Genomic DNA, 23,893 nt, shown 5'->3' on the forward strand with positions numbered 1-23,893 from the left:
TTCTGATCTATATAATTTCATTATTTAAAAACCCACTTTTTTTCTAAGAGTCAGTGTAAATATATGCTTGAGCAGAGCAGCCCCTATTTACTGAAATAGTTCCATGTTTTGTAGCCAAGAGTCTGTCTTCTAAAGCATGTTCTGTCAAGCTTTCACAGTTGAATGATTACATAATCTTTTTACCCCAAAAATGAAGTAGTATTGCTAGAATTTATTTTAAGACTGAAATAAAAATTGAGCTAAAACTTTAAACTTTATTTGTCAGTTTCATTTTCTTCCCCATCTGCTTGTGGCAAACATTGGAGCATAGATAAAGGTATTTTTCTTTGTTTTTGACATTATATTTGAGACCACCTTCTGGCATTTATGGAGAATGGAATCTGAGAAAACCTAAAGAATATCACAGAAAAAAAAAAAAATTCCTTCCTGTCGACTATTAGAGCTGAGGGAAAAGTATGCCCTGGAAGCAAAGGGATTGCTTTCTCTGATTTCAGTGGGGAGCAAGTGTTGTCAAAGGTACAGGAAGAGAAAGGATCAGATCCTGTCATCATCCTGTTTTTGTGAAGGATGAAGGAACTCATAGCATCCTTTTATCCCTGCCACACCTAGTGTCACCTGTGTCAATGACTGATCTTGCATGCTGACCTAAAAATGGCTACAATTATGCAAATTCTATGATTTGCTAATGCAGAACACCTTGCTGGACTGAGATCCAACTAAACATCTCATGAACTAAATTCTCACTGGGAAATTCACAGTCTTTGGAATGAAAATGTCAATATCAAGAAGATGAGACAAACAATATTTTTAAAGAAAATATATGAATCCTGTTCTATAGCATTTGTTGTGTACGTACTCTTACTTTAATTTTCAGTCTGATGAGGTGCTAGAATGGCAGCAAATGAACACCAGAGCTGCAATTACTAAAGGGCTGAGATTAATGTTTCAAATTTGTTTTTCTTTCAGAATGCCAGTGCTACAATAATGTTCACATGAGTTGATGAATGGCTCACCTCAATGAAAGTTTGCTTATCAAAAACAAACACTGTTGATTAGAGAAGACAGCTACTTCTTAACAACGTTTCAGCTTATAAAAATAAAGAGAGCATGATTTTGAAAAATATATTTGTAAAACCAAATATGAGTTTAAGAACTAAAGGAAGTCTCTGCTATTAAATATATTGTTGGGAATTAACTTTCTTCTAATGTTTTTTTTTTCCCTAATACTACATATAGTGTATTATGTGATTTCAGCAGTGCAAATGTTAACCACTTTTAAAGAATCTCATGATTGCAATTTTATCAGAAATTCAGTGTGGAGGAATGCATTAACAATTGTATATGGAACAGTTGTGTTCAGGAATTAGGTACACAGGCAAATGATGGAGTCTTCCATGAAGAGTAGCATGAAGTGAGGAATGGAAAATAAAATGTATCAAATTATATTTTGTTATCTTGGTTTTTTTGTAAAAAAAAAAAAGTTTATGCGGTTATGTGGTATTAGTTCATCCATTCCACCATGAACATGAAAAAGTCCCTGGCAAATTTTAAGCAAATTTAACAATGGATCTCAACGCTTTGAAGTTATTTTGGGATTTGTGAAAATCAGTAAGTCAATAGAGATCAAATTTAATATACCTACCAGTAGGAAAGCAATTATAACAGCTTCCTACCCATTTGGCAAGGACAGGCAGTAACTATGAGATGAATCGGAACAAGAAAACCAGTCAACCCATCAGCCAACATGAAGTTTCAACCAACAGTACTATTTATAGCAACATGTCTCACCATACAGATATTGTAGATGGGAGAATAATCAAGACAACTGACTGCTGTGGGTTAGCTCCTGAATGCGTTGCAATTTTAAGTGACTGTTACAGTGTTCTAGGCTTAAGTTTTGCAAAAGAGGTCATGTATTCCTGAAAGGAGTTTAGTGAGTGTGTATTCAGCTTTGCTAGTTCTGCTGCTGATGAGAATGGAACCTTTGGCACCTCCATGAATATAAAAAACGAAAGTACACCTTTATTATGAATCATACATGACTGCTTGTGGCTGGTGCAAATTGTAAAGGAATTTCTCCCAAGAAAATTTGTGCTTTCTTATCTTTCATTAATGACCTTTTGGGTTTTCTTCACTTCTTTTCCAGCCTTCTGAAATAATTTTGGTTCTGTGTTTCACAGCTAACCTCTGTTTTAGTCATGTCTATGTATCCAGGCTATACACACTGACAAGCACCTATAGACTTTGGTAAAAAAGTAAATGTATCATACTGTATCTCCATGTACACAGAGCAAATGCATCTTAGTACAGAGCTGAGGCATCCTCATTCTTTTGGTGGAGCTTACAGCAGCTGCTGTAATCTAGGAGTTCTAGATCCAGTTCTGCTGATTCATCGTGTTTTTACAGTTTATTACCTAGAGCTGCATATAAGGAGGACCAGCAATCCAGCCAAACCCCCAAGTTTGGGGCTACAGAGGAGTCAGGGTGAATGGTATTCTACGACCACAGGGCAAGCTTTGTTGCAAAATCCAACTTTGTGATGAGCATCAATATAAAGCCAAGAACATATTTTTTTAACAGGTATGGATTAACTCCAAGACACATACAGCAAATACATACAACTTTATTCAACGCATACAACAACAATTAAAATAATTTGAATATCCTCAAAGCATCGGAGGTACTGCTGTTTCTCTAGTACTGGAGAGACTTGATTAAAATGCTCATTGCCATGAGCATTACTGAATCAAGGGGCATAGGAAAGCTGATGTTGACTGGACATCATTGTACCTGACACCACCACCAAGCAAGAACAGCGCCCGAGGGCCTGGGGGCGGCGAGGGGCGGCACCTCCCGTCACCGGCAGCGGCGGCGTCACCCGCCCCTCCCGCAGGGGGCGCTCTGGGGCGCGGGGCGCGGCCAGGCGGGCGCACGGGGGGCTCCACCCTGTCCCTTCGGACGGCCCTGCGAGACCTCCCCGAGCGGAGGGCGGCGGCCCGCGGTGCTCGGGGGGAGGCGGCGGCGCGGCGGCCCCGCGCACCTGCTCACCTGTGCCCCGGCCGGCTGGGGGGGCCCGGCGCGGCCACTCCCCCGACGGGCTCGGCGCAGGCGCCCTGGCGGCTACCGCAGGCAGGGGGCGGCAACATGGCGGCGTGAGCGGCGGCGGGTTCGGCTCCACAACAACAGCGGCAGCGGCATCGCTCGCGCCGCCGCACGCCCCGCGCGCCGCTCGCCCCCGCCGGGCCGCACCGCGCTCGGCGCCGCCCGCGCCCCTGGCCCCGCGGCAGGGAGGCGGCCCCGGCCGGGCAGTCCTCGGCTAACGGGGCATCGGCGCCCATAATAATCCCTCATTATAGCGGAGCGGGGGAGCGGCTCCTGGGACGGTGCCGGCGCCTCGGGCCGGCTCCCTGCGGCCCCGCCGGGTGCGACTGCGGTGGATGCGCGGCTCGGCCCGGCCGGGCGGGGAGGCGGCGGCGGCAGGTGCCGGTAACGGCGGGGGGTAAATGGCGAGCGAGAAGCCGGTGTCGGGGCCGGACCCGCAGCCCGCGGGACTTATCTCCGTCGGGGCCGGCGGTGGAGGCGGCGGCGGCGGAGGCGGCGGCAGCAGCAGCGTCGCGGTGATGGGGGAGCTGAGGGCGTCGGGCTCCGGGTCCGTGGTGCTCCCCGCGGGGATGATTAACCCGTCGGTGCCGATCCGCAATATCCGGATGAAATTCGCCGTCCTCATCGGACTCATCCAGGTTGGGGAGGTCAGCAACCGGGACATCGTGGAGACGGTGCTGAACCTGGTAAGCGGCCGGGCACCCCGCCCCGGTGACGCCCCGGCGGGCACCGGCCCGCGCAGCCCACCTCCTGCCGGAGCTGCCCCTGCGCCCCTCCGCCCCTGTGCCACCCGGCAGGGACCGCATCCTCCCAGCCCCCGTGTCCCTCCTACACGTACGGCCCTTCTCCAGCCATCCTTCCTTCCCAAACTCCTCGTTAATCCCGCGACCTCCTCATCGCCTCGTCCGTCGTGCGTGTGACAGAAGCCCCCTCAGCGCTCCCTAAACTCCAGGCAGGACCCTACCTAGAACAGACAGGCCACTCTTCCCCTTCCCAGTGCCTCGTCCCAGCCGCCTCCTGCAGAAGTGTAGTGTGTGCAATTTACAGCGAGAAAAATAAGGAGATTAAGTAATTTGCAATTTCGTGTTATGGACGCTGCCCTTTAACCTAGTAGCTTCCTCTTGAGACGAAGAGTGGCATGAATGTAGTATCTGGTTTTAATTGAAAAGCATTAAAAAACCCCAGCCTGAGCTGGTATCTTTTCTTGGTGGCTGAAACATGTGAAGGGTTAGTTAGCTCTGTTAGATCAGAGCTAGTAATTTATGTGGAGGAAGGGGGAGAAGGGAGATTTTTGCAAGGATTTAATACGCTTTAGTATTTGTAATAAAGAGTTAGTTGTATTGCAGTATCGTATTGGGTTGCCCAAGTCTTAATAACCTGCTCTGTTCCTAAGACACATTCTTGTTTGCAAAAGTAAGTGTTGTTGTTACTTTGGTCCAAGGTCTGTGCATTGCAAAATACTATTGTACAGAGGTAAATAGCTGAAACAAGGAGAAAATGCTAAAATGTAGCTCCTTAGTCAGCTGCTCACTTCATGGAGTGAAAGAGTTACTGCAGGACTGTATGACTTAATGTTTTTGCGCTACCTACACCAAAGCCTGAGGAACCTACAGAAGCCAAGCGAGTGCATCTAAAAATGAATCACTTTCAATTATGTGCAATTTGGTGCTGTTCCTGAATGCAAGATTTGCTGCAGCAAAGCTTTTGAAACAGTTCAGTCAATGAAATACCCTCAAATTTTGCACATAAAATAGGATAGAAAAATGACTGCTCAAAACTGAATGGTAGTTAATTGAAACTGCCTTTGTTTCAAATGAGTTTAATGCTCCTGATCTCCAATCATTTTGTACAAAGTCATGTAAAGAATATATTTTGTTTCAAACACTTTAGGAAGGTGCATTCTTCTGTCTGCCAGTTATTTGCATTTGACCTAGCACAGACTGAATGGAAAAGCTGCAGCATGCAGGGAAGGACGTAATTTGGTCAGATCATTTTAATATTAAAGCAAATCTGAACACACAGGGTTAAAACTGATAGTTTTGTGAATATGTCAAAACAGTGATCTGGTATATTTCCCATTCATCTCTACAAGCTGTTTGCTTGACAGCTTGAAATGTGACTTGTAATTTTTATTTTTGTTCTTTGTATGTGTGGTACAAGTATGGTACAAGTCATCATAACTTCATTGGTTTATTACCCATTTCTTTAAATGTAGCACTCAAAATAAGTTAATGACATGCTGTTATTTTAGTAACTGGCTTTGTGTAGATCATGACAGATACAAAGATGTTTCATCCTTTTCTAGTTTTCTTTCTTCTTTCATTCTTACTGATATTTAAGCTCATTTTAATTCTGGCTGTTAGTGCACCAGCAACTGGATTAACATTGCCTTGTCTTTGATGGAGAGGCTAAGAGTATGGTTTGGTATCTCTGTGGAGGACATCCATTGCTTGCATGTAAGATAGACCTACTAATCAGTTCCTGTTGCTGAAAACAATGTTTATATTTTAAAATAAACACAAGAGTGTTTAACAGTTCTCTCAGCCCTGGGAGATGTATATGAATGTGAAACTGCTTGTGAGTCTGCTGCAGCAGCGTTGCATCCTGGATCAGTCATTACTTAACAGATGGACTCTAATATACAACAGTCACTATTCCCAAAGCAGAGAGAGGCTGTATTGTGTCTATAATTTTTTTTCCTCAGGGCAGTAAATGCTTCAAAATTAGGTTTTTATATTTTAAACTTAATTTACTCACATGTGGAACAAGCAGTGAATATAGCAGATATAAAGTAAAACTGATGGCATATTCCTAAACTACTAAACATCATCTCATTCCGTATTAAGGATTTTAGTAGCAACTTAAAATAAGATGCATTTTTCTGTTTTAGAAGCATTCTTCAGTGGGTAGCTGGGGGTAGAGAGAACTATTTGGTTTGGTAGTTTTCTTGTTTTGGTTTTTTTCAGTCTTTACCTGTACTACTCCTGAATGACTTTTGATGCAGGTGTGATAATGAATGAACGATGATCTTGTTTTGATACATCAGTTGATATGTTAAGTCTCTCAGAGAAATGTAACTTACATTATGCCATATTGGGTTGCTATAAGCCATTTGGTAATAGCTTTTTAGTGTAAGAATTTTGCATAGCTGAGATGTTTTATTATCAGAGAGAATCAGAAGTTAAAGATGGAGATGCCTTTTAAATTTTCTTATCAGAGTTTATTGCTGTCTTTTGTGTAAAGCTTAATAAATCTGTTTACTCTTCCTGCATCTGCATCGAAGCAGCAGTAAATGTCCGAGACAAAACTTTTTTCTGGTGTGTGCCCTTGTCTTGGAGGTCGTCACCCTTCTTTCTTGTGAAGCTGGGCTTTTAGGGTTTCTCTTGAAGAGTTTTTACCTTTGCATGTTTGTTTTGATGGCCCACACTGTAATCTCTAGTGCTGGATTTTGGACTTAACTCATGTAGTACCTTCTGATACTGATGTACGTAGTGATTTATTGTATCTGTGAGGTGAGGAAGTGTATTTTTTACAGTGTAGAAAATATTTGTGGTCCAATATATTGTTGTATTTTCAGCTTTGCCAAATTTTAAGTGTCAGATCAGACAGTAGTTTGTTCTTGAGCATTCCTCCATGTTTGTGAGATTAGTTGTTTCTCTTGATGCTTTTCTTAGTGTTTCCTCAGAACCTGCTGTGTTCAAAGTTCTGTTAAACTGGTCAGCTTGTTCAGCAGAGTGTCACTTTGTAGAATATCTAGTATGGCTTGTGTTATTTTTCATTGTTTAACACTCTCATGAAAGACAGTGGAGAGAGGGTTCAGCCCTTTATATGCCAATGCCTATAAAGGACTCAGTTGTCCTTAGAAAGACCTGATGGTGTTAGTGATGTGAAGGTCAGAAGATCTTAAGAATCTATGAGCTGAAAGGGTTTTTAGAATGATTTTATATAATATTGTATTATTTTTACATTTCTGGAAGTAGGAGGGAATGTCTCATTGTATCACATGCATTCTTCTGTGATGGTGCTTATTTTGGTTTTGGTCCATGGGTTTAATATGAATTCACAGGCTGAGCATGCTCTCTCTGAGATGTGTGTTCACTGACCCTTGTGTACTGCAAAGCACCAAACTAGAAAGGGCTTTCCATAAAAAATGTGTAATCCTCTAATTCCTGTAAGGGATTTCTCTTTGGGGATATTTTGATACCAGTTCTGTGCTTCTATTGTGCAGGAGGCCCCTTTGAACAACTCTGTTAGTTTTCTTAGGGTGCTCTCAAGGATGTTGTTATTGCATGGGAGATGTTCACATTGCTGTTAGACTGATGCTTAAAACAAAATTCTGTACCGTGCGCTCCAGAAAATGTGATGTTAAAGTGGAAGTGGGTCAGTCTGTCTACCTATTCTTCTACTTTGTCTACTTTTTTTTTCTTATTTCCTACAGCAAAGTTTCCACATATGGCTTTAATTAGTTTTCTTTAATATACCTTGATTGGTCTTCTATTATTTTACTGATTTGCTTTCTCAATTCTCTGCTTTTCCAGTGTTTTAGTGGTCTTGGGAATTTTTTCTTCGGTGTACATTTTGAACTGACTCTTGTTTGGCCATCTTTGATCAAACGTAACTATATGAGTTGCATTGTTCCTTAGCTTTTAGGAACCTTTCTCTGTTCCAGTTTGAATTTCCTAGCATCTGTGATTTTGGGTTTTGTAGTGCTGATTATATGGCAGTATACAGTAAGCAAGGTGAACAGGAAGCTGAATGATACTAAAAAGTTGTGACTGGTGCTGAAACAAGCTGCTCATTTTGCCTGTGCATCTTGAGCAGATGATGTGATGCAGATGTGAACAGATTTCAATCTGATACAGGTGTAGCTGACCAGGGTTCTCCTTGTGCAATCTGGAAAGCTTTTATATGGGTTTTGTCAGGCTAGAGAGTGCTTGTAAGAAGTAGGTCAAACACCAGGCTTAGTTCAAAAAGTCTTTTTCTGTTCTTGTTGACTGCAGCCCACACTTCTGCCTAGCTCTTCTTGTTTTCTTGGCTGTTCCATCCTACTTCAGTGTTAGTCACCCATCACAAGAGGTAAGCCGTTTTTTAGTGCTCTGTCACATTGTGTACTCGTAGGAGTGGCATTTGCAGTTTCAGAGCAAATGGGTTGAATTACGTGAGAGATCCTTCTCTCCCTGCAGGCTTTCTGTAGTAGTGGTCATAAGGAAAAATGTAAAGGGAGGCCTGTGTAAGAGATGTTTTTGTTTTTTGGTTCTTTTTCCTTTGGTACTTCTTTTCTTCAGAGATTGGTTAAGGGTTTTCTTATGCTATAGCTAGCTTTGGTATCTGAGTTCTTTAAATCCATTTATAGTTTTGGTTGCTGCACTGTCCCATGGCACAGTTCTACTTAAAGGTGGGGAGGAAGAAACACTTTTGTTCATTGGACACTGTTGTAGTCTGAGAAAGTGTGGGCCTCCTGAGCTGTAGCCTCTGTCATATGACTTTTGTTTTTCTTGTGGAACTAGCTTTGCAGGCTTGAGAATCTTATTCCATTTCTTGGTGTAAGCTTTCTCATTTTGAGTGTAATTCTCTGCTGATAGATGGTACTAGTCAAAAAAGTTAAGTTTAGGGAAATTTCCAAGTTGGGATTTTTTTGGTGGTTTTGTTTGTTTGCTTTTTGTGTGAATTTTGGTTTAGGTTATACTTAACTGAAGGTGGCAGTCCTTGTCCAAGTTACTGTCTGTCCCACTGGCCTGTTGGTATCCTGCTCATCTATCCAACTAATCTCTGTTTGGGCATTGCTGTACAAGCTACCAGAGCTGTATTAAAAGAGAGTATCTGATGTGAGAGTTTGTCATAACATTCCATGGGCAGCTACTTTTAGAGTACTGTAGCTCTTGTCATTATTTAATGCTTCTGTGAAAAACTTAGTTTTGATTACAGAAAATCTTTGAATGACTGAATGCTCATTTAATTATTTTATTATAACTGATTTTTGGGGGCTTTTTTATCTCATCTTTGAGAGTAGGTGTTTATGGCTGAAAAGTTTTTTTCAATCCTTCTATCAGTCATAAAGCACTAATGGTGTCTCAGCAGGTGGCTTGGAATCTGCTGTAGTTCTTGTATGATGGGTTGATATATTTCTATAGGTGATAACTTTTAAAAATCTGTCATGTTGGCATGTAACTGAATGTTCCTTATTGCTTAATTCTGAATAGCTGTTTTCTTCTTAGCTTTACATCTTGATTTTACTTCTCACTTGTCTTTACAGGATTCAATTCATGGATTATAAGGGAGGTGAATACCTAGAGGCTTTTTTATTTTTGTCACACTGAAATAATAAAGTTGTGAGACTTGTATTGAAAAAACACCTGCAATCCTTGGCCTTTCCCCCTTCTCCCTCCTGAGACCCTACCTGTGTTTTATCCCTTTGCACCAAGCAAAGGGTTAGCACCTTTCTCTATCAAGATGCTATTTTTATGAAATTGTGACCTGATTCCCCATTTAAGCCATGTGTTTTACAAGACTAAGCATTTATCTGTGTATTCAGTTATACACTGGTCGTTCTCTCTGCCCTCCATATTTTCCCCTGTACCTGCTTTCAGATGAGCACTCCAAGGGGTAGAAGTTGGGGCTGTGGCAAGGCTGAGGTCTAAGAGGCTGTGGTGCAGTTTTTTCTTTCATGTTAGGGCTTTTCAGTGTGTTCACTCATACATCTCAAATATATGAAACACTTTCTATATTGCATCTTTAAAAAAACCAACAAAAAACTAACACCCAAAACCTGCATAATCATCTCTGAATTCCTTTCAAAGTGTTTGTTCCCCTTCTGCACTGTATTGAATTTAGTCAAAGTGGAATGAAATCTGTGATTGGGTTAGTAGCAAAACAGAATATTTTCTGATAAATGTTGTGTACAGTACTAACAGAATGTTAACTTAATAAGCTATCTAAGCTATTTTAAATCAGCCTCTTAGTCTTACCAGTTCATTATTTGGTTCTGCACTTTTTCCGTTTTGTATTTTGGCCTGTCTCAGTAAATCTATTTCAGATTAATTTGTGTTGCTCTTCCATTAGTGTACAGTGTTTTATTGTCCTTTACACAGAACAGCATCAGCTACCTCATTATATATTCAATGTGCCTGATGGCCAGAGGGTCACTGCACGAGTGTCTCTTTACTCTGATGAAGTTCCATTTATTTTTTTGTGAAATTTGATCATTAATTACTATTTGTTTTTATAGAAACACCCCATTGTGGAGCTTTACTAATTCTTGCACAGACAGAACCTTTAAGCTTTCTTTAATTCTGAATCAAATTTAGAACTTGCTTTTATAATCAGAGGCAGCAGATCCCTTGAAACATCAGTTTTGAATTTGATGACCTACCTCCCACATCTGTCTTGCAAGAGTTTGGTGTAGATGTCCTAAAATGATATGATACATGATCATCAGCATAAAGATAATGAAAAAATTTAAAAATATTTTGTTTGTGGAGAGTCTCATATTCTTTCCTTAACGATAGCAACATCCACTTCAACTATAGGATTAATAGGGATTTCAGCTATTTGAACTATAATTTCATAAATTCAGTTTAAGGAGATTGTTAATGACATTAATATCTAAGAGGAAGATTATTTATTATTTCCAGTAGAGAAGCACCTCGACTTCTGATCAGTCTACTGATTGCTAAAATTGCATTCCAGTAATTTTTACAATTTAGCATTTTTTTGTACTTTTGACATAGATGGAAAATAATAACCTTTGGTAAATAAGTCTAAGTAGTTTTGGTGTTACTGAGGTTTACACCAGCAATGTCAATTAATTTATTTTAATGCAACTCTATAATGTTACTACCCTGCTTTGCTTTAAAATTGGGTTGCATCACTGAAATTGTTCTAATGTGACAATTCACTGAAAGCTTGTATAAATGCGAGTGTTGCTAATGCTGTTCAACAGCTTACAAATGCTTGGCATCTGTCTTTGCAGAATGATGTTTCATTCACTGCCCTTTTGTTTAACAGTTGAAAGCCTTCCTTAACTATGCAGAATAAGTATTAAGTTTTGGAATTAGCTGGAAGTGAGATATGGCAAAATATTCACTTAGGAGTGAAGTTGTTATTCATATCATGCTTTTTGTTACCTCACGGCTTTTGTAGTACTGGGACAGTGTAGACAGAAGGATGGAAATAATCATTCTTTGAGCAGATTCTTCTATTCTAGTGAGGCATTGTAATCAGTTTTATGCGATCTCACTTCTTTTTTTGCTTTATAAGTCTTCATATTCTGTGACAAATACTAAATTATGCAAAGTTTTCCAACTTTTATTGAATTTTGCTTACCTGCTTTAAGAGCCACCATAGCAGGTTTGTCTTTTTTTAAATTTTGTTTCATAAAAAGAAAATAGTTTGAATATAAAAACAAATATGAATTTGAAAACCTGTCTTTTGGTTGAGAAAGGATCCCATAGAAACCTGTTGCAACAGATTCCTGCTACAAACTTAAAGAAAAATTAAAATCTGCTTTCATTAAATACAGAATAGTAGCCATGTTCAAGATAGTAATGACCCAGCTGAAGCCAGGCTTTTTTTGTATTGCTCATGCCTGACCAGTCAGTTTACCCTTAATCTTAAACAATATGTATGGCTTACTGCATTAAAAAAAAAAAAAATCTTGATTTAATTGGGGGCAAAAAATCTCCCTATGTCACTGTTAATGTTAAAAACGTTTTTTATAGCTGGAAGAACAGGAAAGCTGTCTGCCCCTTCCAATAGGACAAACACATCAATACGGAGCTACAGAGGTATGTCAGCTCCAGTTGCATCGCATACTCATAATGGGAGCAAACATGTTTAATTGCAAGAATTGGAATGTTGAGAGAATGGGTAAAAAGGTTTTGCCTGAAAAGAGAAGAAAGCCTATTTTATAGGGAAAAAAATCAGCTTCATCCCTCTTCAAATCATAATTTTTATGTCAATAATGAAACTTAATGAGGGGCCCTCTGAAAGCTGCATTTTTGGCTATGTTAATTTATGAAAAAAGGAAGAAGGTAAAGAACCTAAGTGTTGTGTTACACTTTCAAGGCTGGTGGCTTTTGCCATTTTCTTGTGAGTTTGAGAGCTCCAATAAAAGCTCAGCGCCCCCTCTTTTCCTTCTGTTGTTCCAGTGAAATAAATTACCTGTTTTTGTAAATGGCAAGGTGTGTGCAGTATTTATGAGTCATATCTGTGACTGATGGCTTCTTGGCTGTTAATATGCATCTCTGGAATAGCTGAAACTTGATGGAAATGTTGGTGTAAGGCTGCATTGGATTGGGTAAGGTGCTCTAAGCAATATCCTCATGATATGGGAGTTGTTTCATTCTTACGTTTCCCTTCAAGAGACTTGTGGAGCCCTTGCCTCATATTTTAGTCTCTGGGGTTCTGAAAATCTTTGCTGCTGCTGGTTCTGTATGTTCAGCTATGGCATACATATCTTCAAAGAACCTGCAGAAGTCCATCTTTTGTTTGTTTTGTTTTACATAGCTTATTCAGTGATGTGAAAGACTTTCTTATCAACTCTGTTTCTCATGGAAATGTTGCAGTCCTCATTGCATCATTTAATACCTTAGAGAGCACTTTGTGAATGCAGAAGTAGACTTACAAGAGGACCCTGTTAGTGTTGAGTCTACTGTCCAAGGGTGAAGTGAATTCTGTCCATTGGAAACGAAACTGTATCATGGTGTCCTGGGGTCCTACCACTGAGAAGGGTCTGGCTCCCTTGTGTCTACACTCTGCCCACCCTATCCCCCCCTAAAAATATACATTTATAAGATCTCTTAGACCTTCTCTTCTTAAGGCTAAATAATCCCAGCTCTCTTCAGCCTTCCTTTGTATGTCAGATGTTCCAATCCCTTAATCATTCACACATTTAAATCTTTATTCTCCTTGTGCAGATAAGAAAAAATGGGAGGTGGAGTTTGGGAAGCCTTTTAATTATAGCAATCCTCTTCCTCATCTCACAGTATGAGCTGAAATATCTACCACAAATAATCCAATGTACCAACGCCTAACTCAGCAAAGGAAAATTAGCACCACGTGCAGCCAAGAAAGAAAACAGACCTTGGTGAGCCACAGCAGTGAGTGTTTGCTTGTCATCCATGTCTGCTTGCTAATAGATAGTCTTGGATGAAACACAAACCCAAGTCTGTCTGTTGGTTCTGCAAATCAAAGTTATGGTTGTACGTAAGCTTATTTCTTGGATTTCAGAAATATAAAATGTAGGTACATTTAATATTTTGCTGAGAAAGTACAAAGTTAATGGCATAATACTTGGTTAATGAAACTTTGTGGCTCTCTACATATACTATAAATACTACCTTATTCAAAAAATTAACATGAAATGAAATTAAACTAGAACTGTTAGCGTTGTTTTCAAAGCAATAGGTGCTTCATGTTAGAAGGAAAATTAAAAATACAAAATTCAGTATAGAGCTAAGGCTGTTGAAATTCTGCATTGGGTTTGTTGAAAATAATAGATTGATGACTTTATATGTAGTCTAAGATTTATATATTAAATATTCAATGGCATTTCACATGCATATAACTGTATGCAACTTAGAAACTGTAATATATGAAACAAAGATGATTGTGTAACAAAATTTTTATAGTTCATGTTCCATGAACACAAAACCATTTATTCAAAGTAACTTATCATGTACAGTAATAAACACATTGTAACTAGAACAATGTGTAGGCTTAGTCACTGAGAGGTAGTCAGTCTTTCATAGTTGATACAGTACAGTATTTGACATTTTAAACATAGTGCTCACTGAATAGGAGCTGATGCATTCTTTAAAATGGATCAGTGAAGTTGATAATTGCAGGTATTTTCTAAAGCCCAGAAGCAGGTTATTCCCAGTGCTCACAATTGTGATGATTTCCCTTATTATTAGTCTAAGGGGTTTTTATACTTTCAAGGCCAGGTTGGGTCGTACTTTGAGAAACCAGGTCTACGGGATGATGTCCCTGCCCATGGTAGGGGAATTGGATTTTGATGATCTTCAAGGTCTCCTCAAACCCAAACTGTTCTGTGGTTCTGTGATGATTCTGTAACAAGGAAAAATGAACTATAATAAAATAGTTTGTGTTTGTTTGCAATTTTTTCCTCAATAAAATATGATTAAATTCTATTTAAGAATAAATTTGGATATACTCAGTTGCTGTCTCAGTTAAAAAAGTAGTTTTCAAGTCTGTAATCTGTTTTGTCACTTGAAGTTGTAGTTTAAACTTCCACTTTTTCAGTAACCCAACCGCTCAAATGAATGCAAATATGTTTATAATGTATGAAGAGCCTTTACTGTACCTCAGCACAATCAAGAAGAATGGGAAAGGGAGGAAGCAGAAGTTTCAGCTGAGTGAGGCTGATAACTTTTAGGCTGTTGAAGCTGATATATTCCCAGGTGAGTCGTAAAAAAAAAAAAAAAAAAACAGAAATGTATAAAATTTATCCAAATTATTAGTTGTTTAGATTAAGTTTAGCTATTGAGAAATGGTAGCATTAAAAGGAAGCTTTATATTAAAAAATAAAAACAGCATGATGGGAAAATCCTGAGTACAACAGGTTATCTTTCAGTGTCCGCCTAGATTTACAGAGACCTTGAAATGACTTGTTACATGATGTTTTATTAATTTTTGAGGTGTCTGAGGAAATTTTCACCATCTGTTAATACCAGAGTCTAAGCCAGCATGTGGGTTTCAAAGTGCTTTGTGTTGAAATTTTTAAGTAAGAAATCCTTCTCTTAAAACTAAGTGCAGTTAAGAAGTTTCAGAGTATAAATAGAGAATACCTGTTGTAGTCCAGATTTAAGCTCTTGGATCATTTGTCGTAGCTTTGGTTTGTGGTCCTGGCCTGTCCTCTGAAGTTAGGATGGTTGCAAGTACTTGCAATGGACTTTCCCTCATGCAGGAACTGTCTTTTCAACTTGCTTTAAGTTAGCAGAGCTCTGTTTTAGCCAGAAGTTACTTCACTCTGCAAAAAAAAGCAGCACATATTTTGTATTTTAGTCTGGCCAAGATCAATCCTAAATGCATCTTGTACCAAAAATCTGGTATTACCCAGAAGTGCAGAAGAAGCAGTAAAAGTCTTGAAGTGCCATTGCAATCTAAATCCTTTCTGGAGGTCAGAAGAATCTTGGGAACACCTTGTGTAAATTATTACTCCAAAATTCCTCTCTCATGTGCTCCTTGTGGAGTTATAGTAGATTTTAGGCCTTCCTTAGTAAGAAGATCATAAAGCAACATTTTTAAGCGTGAGCATTGGGTTGTTTTTGCTTAAGCAGTACTTCTGAAATGGCCATGTATGTTTGTTGTATAAGGTTTTGAACAATCACAGGTTTAAAAATGCTCTTATGTATGCATTCTGTAGAGCATGAATGGTTGAGGGGACCACATACTTCGTACTACAAGCAAGACATGGTACAGCTGCAGCTGACAGTACAGCCAAGATGAATTTTGATTTAAAATTCCTTTAAGAAATCCTGAAGATTGCCTGGGAGATAGGGAGACTTGTGGTCTAAAAGCAATCCTAATTTAAATAAAACTCTTTGGCATTTCTATTTATTTAGAAAATGGAAATCCAACTAAATAGTCTATACTTAGTGTAGGAAAATGAGATCTTTAAAACACTATAATGAAAGGCTACTTGAGCATTATTAAAAATTAATACAGCCAAGAGAGTTATTGAGAAAAGGGCATGTAGAAGTAATTGTTAATGCATTTTGGTACTGCTATATGGTAAGTAGCTTCCAGCTTAATAGTTTGTCTTCTGTTTCTCTTGTAATATTTTTCATTATTTTTCAATGGTTTTTTTCTTCTTGTATATTTTTAAGTTAAGAATAACCATTCCAGGTCAATAGGTTTGTACTGTGACTGAAAACAAAGACTTGCCTGAAGTCTTTTGTTGTAGAAGCATCAAAATAAGCTGTAGAAGAAAAATACTTTAAGTAATAAAATGGATCTTTGGAAAGTAGAATGTCATATAAAAAACTGTATTATGATGCTTCATGAGGATAATGTCTGGGATAATGCTCAGCTTTGAAGGTGTGGAGGTTGGGGATTGGAGTGGTATAATCCTGGTCTCAGAGGATGTAGTGGGTTTATGTGTCCAGGCTTTGGTAGTGGGGGGGCTGCAGGGGTGGTTTCTGTGAGAACCTGCTGGAAGCTTCTCCTGTGTCTGAGAGAGCCGGTGCCAGCCAGTTCCATGCCAGACCCATCAGCAGTAGTGGCAGTGACTGTGGGGAACAGATTTAAAATGAAGTTACTGCAGAGGAGTGATTGCAGCTGGAGAGAGGAGTGAGGACATGTGAGGGGAACAGCCCAGTGCGCAGCAAGGTCAGTGAGCAAATAGAGGGAGGAGGTGCCCCAGTTGATGGAGCAGAGATTCCCCTGCAGTCTGTCGTGTAGACCATGATGTGGCAGCTGTTCCTCTGCAGCCCATGGAGGTCTGTGGGGGACCCACCTGCAGCCTGTGGAGGACCAGGAAGCAGAGGGTTGCCCAGAGGAGGGAGTGGTCCCATGGAGAGCCTGTGCTGGGGCAGGTTTTCTGGCAGAGCTTGTGGCCTCATGGAGGACCCATGCTGGAGCAATCTATTCCTGAAGGACTGCACCCTATGGAAGGGACCCATGCTGGAGCAGTTTGTGTAAGAACGGTAGCTTGTGGAAGGGACCCATGTTGGAGAAGATCATGGAGGAATGTGTCCCGTGGGAGAGACACTGTGTTGGAGTGTGGGAGGAGAACCAGAAGAAAGAAGTGATGGAGACAATGTGAAACAGACAAATGGCAGCACCTATTCCTTGACCCTCTTCATAATTTAGAGGAAGGAGGGAAGAATTTGGGAGCAAAGTTGAGCTTGGAAAAAAGGAAGAGGGATGGAGGAACGGCATTTTAAAGTTTGATTTTATTTATAATTGTCTTATTATTGATTTTTAGTAAATATGTTTCCTTAAGTCATGCCTGTTTTTCCCATGACAGTAATTGCTGAGTGATCTCTATTCTTGCTTTTATATTGACCCATGAGCCTTTTGTTTGTCCCCCTGTCCAGCCAAGGAGGACAGTGATAGAGTGGCTTGGTGGCCACCAGGTGTAAGGAGATACAGTAAACCTGTAAATACTTTTATTTGTAGTTGTAAGCAGAATTAGGCCTCCATGCAGGGATTGATAGTTATACACTACTATTAATTTGTCTCTATTTCAACAAACAGCTGCTTTTCAGCTTTTGAAATGTGGACTTTCCTAATTGCGTTGACATTTGCAGTGGTGAGGTATAATCAAAAAAGGTGATTGATACATTTGAGTGATGAATAAGGCTTAGCTATGCCTAGTGGCTGTCCTACGAGCATTGCCATTTGCAATACCCCAATAGAACCTGATAGGTATGAGAACTGGCAGTGGCACAGGACTCTCTAGTAAAGACTGGAAAGTCTTGTTTGACAGAGATTAATCAGCTCTCTTGTGAAGATTGCTGAATGTCCCTCTTCATGCATGTGAAGTATTAAAAAACTTCTTGGAGGGCAGTGATACCAGTAAACAATTTGTGTAAAATTTTTTTGATCACTAATTCCACATTGCACTCCGTGTGATATGGATCAAAGTTCTTACATTTGATGCTCTGTAGCTTTTATTTACACATTTTGGGATTATTTCCTTTCTAACTAGCGCCCCTTGTTTAACACATCTGCTGGAAACACAAGCCCAGCTTTCACACAGAAAGCTCAGAACTTGCATCTTGTAGGATTTGTATCCTATAGCTACATTGTGCTTTTAAAGCCCTAGCTGAACAGAAAGAAGACTATATCTGTTCTCATTGTGACAAGTTCATAGTGGGTTTTAGACATGTTTTACCCTGACTTGTAATATTATAATTAAGTGAGTTAAAGAGGAAATTAAATGTTTTCTTTTTCAAGCCTTATCAGACAGCTACTGCTATTTAAAACTGGCTTGTACAACAGAAAACTGTCATTTATTTATTATGGTGGTAGACTGGTAAGTTACAATTTAAATTTAACAAACGAATGGATGGGAATTTTGTAAGTTTGTCAGTTCTGGATATATTCAAAATGCACCCAACTAATTTAAAGTTAAGCATTACACTGCTATGGCATAATTACTGGGTGATTTCTATTTTAAAGAGGGAGGCTGGAAGATTTTTCTTTTTTCATGGAAGAAAAGATCAGGGTCGTGTTTGAATGCCTTCCTTCTTATCACTGTCAAATAGGATTTAGTGTTTTGGTTGACTGCCAGAGTCTAGTATATATGTGTGTGTTCTACCCGGAAACATTTGATTGTCTTTATCTGTATTTGGGAGTTATACCATGGATGCTTACATAAGATTTTCTTTGTGTAGGTGAGATTAACATTGTTTAATTCTGTGTGCTTTTAAAGTTGCACAGCCATTCCTTTCTGCTTGTAAAGGACCAGTTAAGACTTTCACAGATGTCTGGCACATTTAATTGCAAACCACCATTGAATGGCACACACACACTGTTTAGTTGGATTGTATTTTCTATTTTAAAAAATCATGTCAAAAATGAAAAAATGGAATGCCTAGTGAGTATCAGGAAATTATAAATGTAAATATAAGTATTTGGAGGCACTTCTTTGATATGAATAAAGTATTAATGTAGATGTTATTACCCAGTTTTGAATCACAGGATTCTGAAGTCTTAAGAGATAAACTATGAGTTGGTTAAAATGATTTTTAAAAATAGCCTTGGATCAATTACAGAATGGTAAATCATGCTCACAATTTAAAATGGAAGGCCTCTTATTATTGGTGGTCAAAACTGAGGAAGCATGTATTCAGCTGTAGGCTCAGGTGGAGGGCATGATGGAACACGTGATCTAATTTAATACCTTCAGGTATTAAACAGCATACGTATTAATACTGGGTTTTCTTTGGGTTTTGTTCACATATTTAAAAAGATTTCGATTTAATTTCAAGAATGTGAAGAGGTTGCTTGTTTTTAAAAAATGTGGCATTATTGGATCTCTTGTTCTCAACAAGTGGTTCTTGGTCGGCTGGCACATTACTTACAGGTGAAGAAAATCTGCTTCTTTGAGAGGAGGGGCTTTATCGAACTGCTTACAGTCAAAAAGTAACTAAAAAAGCTACATATCTGTCCCAAATAAGATAAAACTGGATAAAAAATGGGACATATCTCTTTAGCAAGGCACTGTTGTTCTAGGCATTTACTGGCCAGTGATTTCTTTATCATTCTTCACCTAGTTGGACTTAATTTTCTTTAGAATGGAAATTTGAAACAATTGACTTTTTAAGTCCCATCCCATCTTTACTGTTTAAATAAGATAGCATTTTTAAAATCTCCTTTTGATCTTCAATAGTAATAGTCAGTATAATCCTTTTCATAAGTATTTCAAGCAGTGGTTTATAGTTTTGCTTTCAAATTAAGTAAAAATTGGATTGTCATGGAAAACAAGTATTGAAGATGCATTTCAATGACTTTGTGGAATATGGGGGAGATATTAGCAAAGGAAACAGAAACTAAGTATCTGATGCAAGCTTTCAGTCTTTTTTTTTTTGTAGGCCCATTCATTTCAGTTTCCATAGCTTCACTATGAGACTTTATCAGTAGTTAAAATGATTTTTTTTTCCTCAAAATTCTAATTTTAAATCATTCTTCAAAGTCAGTATCATTGCCTATTGAATGAAAGTAAGACTACCATAGTCTTTTATCATGAGTAAACATTACATTTTTCCTGTACTTACATTTTCATGAGCATCAAAGCTGTATCTGTTCTAGGATTTGGGGATAATTGTTTGGTTGGATTTTTTTCTTAATGGATTTCAAATAAAAAATATTAAAATATTTCTAACTCTGCATCCCTTAAAATAAAAACCATATTTTTCAAATAATCTCAGCAATATTGGCAACATTAAGTATTTCTTCTGGCTGGAGTATTTCAGGAAAATATTCTTTCATGAAAATCTTTGATGTGCTTACATTAATTTTAGTAAACTAATTGTCATATAGAATAGTGAAAAATCAGTTTCAGGATTTTGGGCTGATTTTGTTCTTTGTTTTTTGTTTTAATTTCCTTAAAATACATATTAATATATAATACATAAAATACATATAAAATACATAAAGTAATAATGACAAACAACTTCAAAATCACAAATGGAAACATGTAATGAAACAATCTCACTTGACTGGAAATCAAGTAATTATTTTTTAAACTACTTTTAAGTTAACATTCTCTGAACCAAAATTTCCAATTATTAGTACAATGGCTTACTAAGAGGGTATCAGGAAGTCTCAGCTCTGGTTGTGGTCTGTTGAAGTTTTCTTTTCATACGGCTTTGTGATTGGCCTTTAAAGGAGGAAGAGGATTTGGAGGTGTTGGACAAGAAGCTTGATATGACCCAGCAAAGTGCTCTTGCAGTCCAGAACAACCATATCCTGGGCTACATTACAAGGAGTGTGGCCAGCAGGTCAAGGGATGTGATTCTTCCCCCTCTACTCTCATGAGACCCCTCCTGAAGTACTGGGGCCTCTACATTAAGGAGGATGGCAACCTGTTGGAGCAAGACCACAGGAGGGACATGAAGATGATCAGGGGGCTGGAGCACCTCTCCTGTGAGGGCAAGCTGAGAGAGCTGGGTTTGTTCAGCCTGAAAAAGAGAAGGCTCCAGGAGGATCTTACTACAACCTTCCTGACACTGAATGGGACTTACAAGAGAGCTGGAGAGTGACTTCTTACAAGGGCATATAGTGGTAGGACAAGGAGCAATGATTTAATTAGATATTATGCAGAAAGTCTTTAATGTGGTGCTGATGAGGTACTGAAACAGGTTGCCCAGAGAACCTGTGGATGCCACATCACTGAAAGAGTTCCACACCAGGTTGGGTGGACCTTTGAGCAGCCTAGTCTAGTGGAAGATGTCCCTGCTTATGGCACACAGGGGTTGAACTTGATAATCTTTTAAGGTATCTTCCAATTCAAACCATTCCATGTTTATGAGCGCTCTCTGGCACATAAACAGTGGGTATTTAATTTGCTTAGAGGATATAAATAGAAGCTGCAGTCTGTCCTTCAGGTCCCTCTTGAAAATCTGTTTCTCTGGAATCAGTGTTTTGTTGGGGGCTCAAGTGGAGCATGCAGTCAGTCTGCTCAAGGTCCTTATTTAATGATCTCTTTTGCATTTTTCCTAACTCCTGGGTGATTGAGGTTTAAGTGTAGTTTAAGTATGAAGTGAAGGAGAGGAATGCTTGTGATGCTGTGTAGCACTCTGTGGGGAAGTGTGTTATTGTTGTTTCAGTCAGGTGAGCCTATTAGCTAGGATTTTTAAATCTGTTGTATTTCTGAAATACCTGCTCAGTCAGAAGATGGAGGCTCTCCTCTGAGCCTTATATTTCTTGTGAAGTGGAGTTTATGTGCTAGGTACCTTTCTTTCCTAAACTTGTTCAAAATCTGGGAAGAGTTGCATGGGTTGCAGATTCAAGCATGAGTTGTGCTCATGGGTGATAGTTGTCAACAGATTGAGGTGCTTCTTAGGTTGGCTGTGTTGAACCTTTCCAACATGAGCTCTTCCTTGATCTCCTGTGTGCTCTCTTTCTCCACAATCCTTCTGTGCCAGGATAGTCAGTTCCTTACATTTTCAAATAGGTTGTACCTCCATGGGATCTGAACTTGACAGTCAGTAGATTGTTGTCAATCCATTTTTTGTTTCACCTTTTCATAGAACTGCTGTCTTCACTGGAAGAATTCCTGGCTTTAATGGTAGGTTACTCTTATGCTGGCTTTTTCTCCAGTAAGAATGGGAGATCAGATCACTCATCACAGTGAGGATCATGACTGAATTTCTCCCCAGATGAGTTTAATTTATTTCTGTTTTATTCACTGCCTGGCAGAGACATTCAGCTGTATTCTGGATCTGAGGAAACTACCTTCTTGCTGGGATAAACTAAGGTGTTGAACTTACCACGTGTTTTTAAAGATGCAGCTGTATTTGTCTAGAAGATAGCAAAATGGTGTTCTGTTGTGTCAAGACTACATAGAAAGCCATGAAAATGGATTCTGTTCAAAGTTGTAAAATTTTCCTTATTGGACATCAAAAGGTTGCCACCTGGAGGTTTTTTATCATTTCTATCAAGCTGTGTGTATACTCTATAACAATGCTTTTTTGAGAAAGCAGGTTTACAATAACAAAAGACACTTCCAGTGAAGTCATATAATACTGCACAAGGGTTGCTATTTCACTTGGAACAAACTCTTGTTTGTACCTTACAGACTTAAAAATAAATAATTAAGACTTACAAAAAGTTGCTCTTTTGAATATCTTAGTATATGGCTGTCAAGTAGGAAAATTCAGATTTCCTTCTATGAAACTTCCAGCATAATAAGATCCAAGATATTTTGCTGAATTAATTTTATTTTTTTTTAAATCCTACTGAATTAATTTAGTGCTTTGGCTAATGCAGATGAGCCATTGGAAACCCAGTGATATGATAGTATTAGTGGGAAAGTGCAGGATATGTCAGGATCGTACAAGTTTTTGTTGATACTTAGCTATGGCTAGGCTTTGGTTGCTTCTTTGGAAGAGAGTTGTCTTGTTTTTCAGATAACCTCTGTCAGAAAAAGATCCCATATTAGCTATCAGTGCTGGTACCAGGGATTCAGTGTCCCCATAGTATGCATTTCAGAGGAAGTTACTTGAGATTAATTTTAGCCTAGTCCTGTTAGCAACTATAACATAGTTTATTGTTGAAGATCTGGAGTTCCTCAGCTTGACTTTTGTGACTACTCCTGGAGTGTATCTTTTATTTTATTAATCTAAAATATAATTTGGACACTCCAAGTTAACATTGTGATATGAAGATGAGGGCAGCTTAATAAAAAAAAGGCTGCATGTGGAATAAAAGGAAAATAGAACATTTATTCTCTCCTTCCCATCAGCAGGCAATGTCCTTCCACTTCCTGGGAGCAGCACGTGTAACAGTGATTCTGGAAGGCCAGCATAATTATAACAAAGGTTCCCCTCCTCCTTTCTTGTAGTTTTTACTGCTGAACTGTTGTCATATGGTAGGGAATATCCCTTCAGACAGTTTGGGTCAGCTGTCCTGACTGTGCCCCCTCCCAAGATCTTGCCTTTCCCCAGCCCACTGGTTGTTAGGGTGGTGAGAGGGGACAATGCTGGAGAGATAACCTTGATGCTGTGCCAGCTCTGCCCAGCAGTAGCCAAAACACTTATTATCAACACCTTTGTAGCTACAGAGTACAGCACTATGAGGGCTACTAAGGGAAAAATTAACTTTGTTTCAGCCAGACTCAACACATCAATTTATATCATGGAATGGTTAATGTTGGAAGACACTACTGGAGGTGAACTCATCCAGTCCCCCAGCTCTGGGAGGGTCCCCTTGATCATGTTACTCAGGATTGTGTCCAGATGGCTCTTGAATACCTCCAAGGAAGGAGACTCCATAGGCTCTCCATGCAGCCTGTTCCAGTCCTCTGCCACCCTCACATTAAAGAATTTCTTCCTCATGTTCAGGTAGAATGCCATGTCATGGTTTCAGTTTTTTGTCTTTTGCCTCTCATCACACGCATGTGCGTGGTGGCCTTCTGCAGTCTTCATCAGGAAGTTCTGACTGAGACTCCTGTCTGACGTAAGGTTCTGTTGGTGGGTGCATTGTGTGTGAGTGTGCTTTGCTATGCATTTAAATCCACGCATTAGAGTCCGCTACAAGAAAATAAATGGTAGGAAATTGCTGCTGCCTTTACCAAATGAAGTTTGTATGTGCTCTGGAA

General features: G+C 39.2%; 1 protein-coding gene across 7 annotated transcripts in view; it reads left to right on the forward strand.

Annotated features, from left to right (window-relative positions):
* Window positions 1–3,118: 3,118 nt before the first annotated feature.
* The window catches only part of NBEA (neurobeachin), a 459,554-nt gene continuing 438,779 nt past the window's right edge, over window positions 3,119–23,893 (forward strand). For 4 of the 7 annotated variants that reach the window (XM_071448498.1, XM_071448499.1, XM_071448503.1 and 1 more), the window contains exon 1: window positions 3,119–3,788. In XM_071448498.1, the coding sequence (XP_071304599.1) occupies window positions 3,504–3,788 (285 nt within the window). In that variant the 5' untranslated portion in view covers window positions 3,119–3,503. The remainder of the gene's footprint in view (window positions 3,789–23,893) is intronic. The other 3 variants (XM_071448501.1, XM_071448504.1, XM_071448502.1) reach the window with 1 other exon arrangement.

This window comes from Agelaius tricolor, unplaced genomic scaffold (genome assembly GCF_023055355.1).
Source record: "Agelaius tricolor isolate 1412-34295 unplaced genomic scaffold, bAgeTri1.0.p SCAF_26, whole genome shotgun sequence".
Lineage (NCBI taxonomy): Eukaryota > Metazoa > Chordata > Aves > Passeriformes > Icteridae > Agelaius > Agelaius tricolor.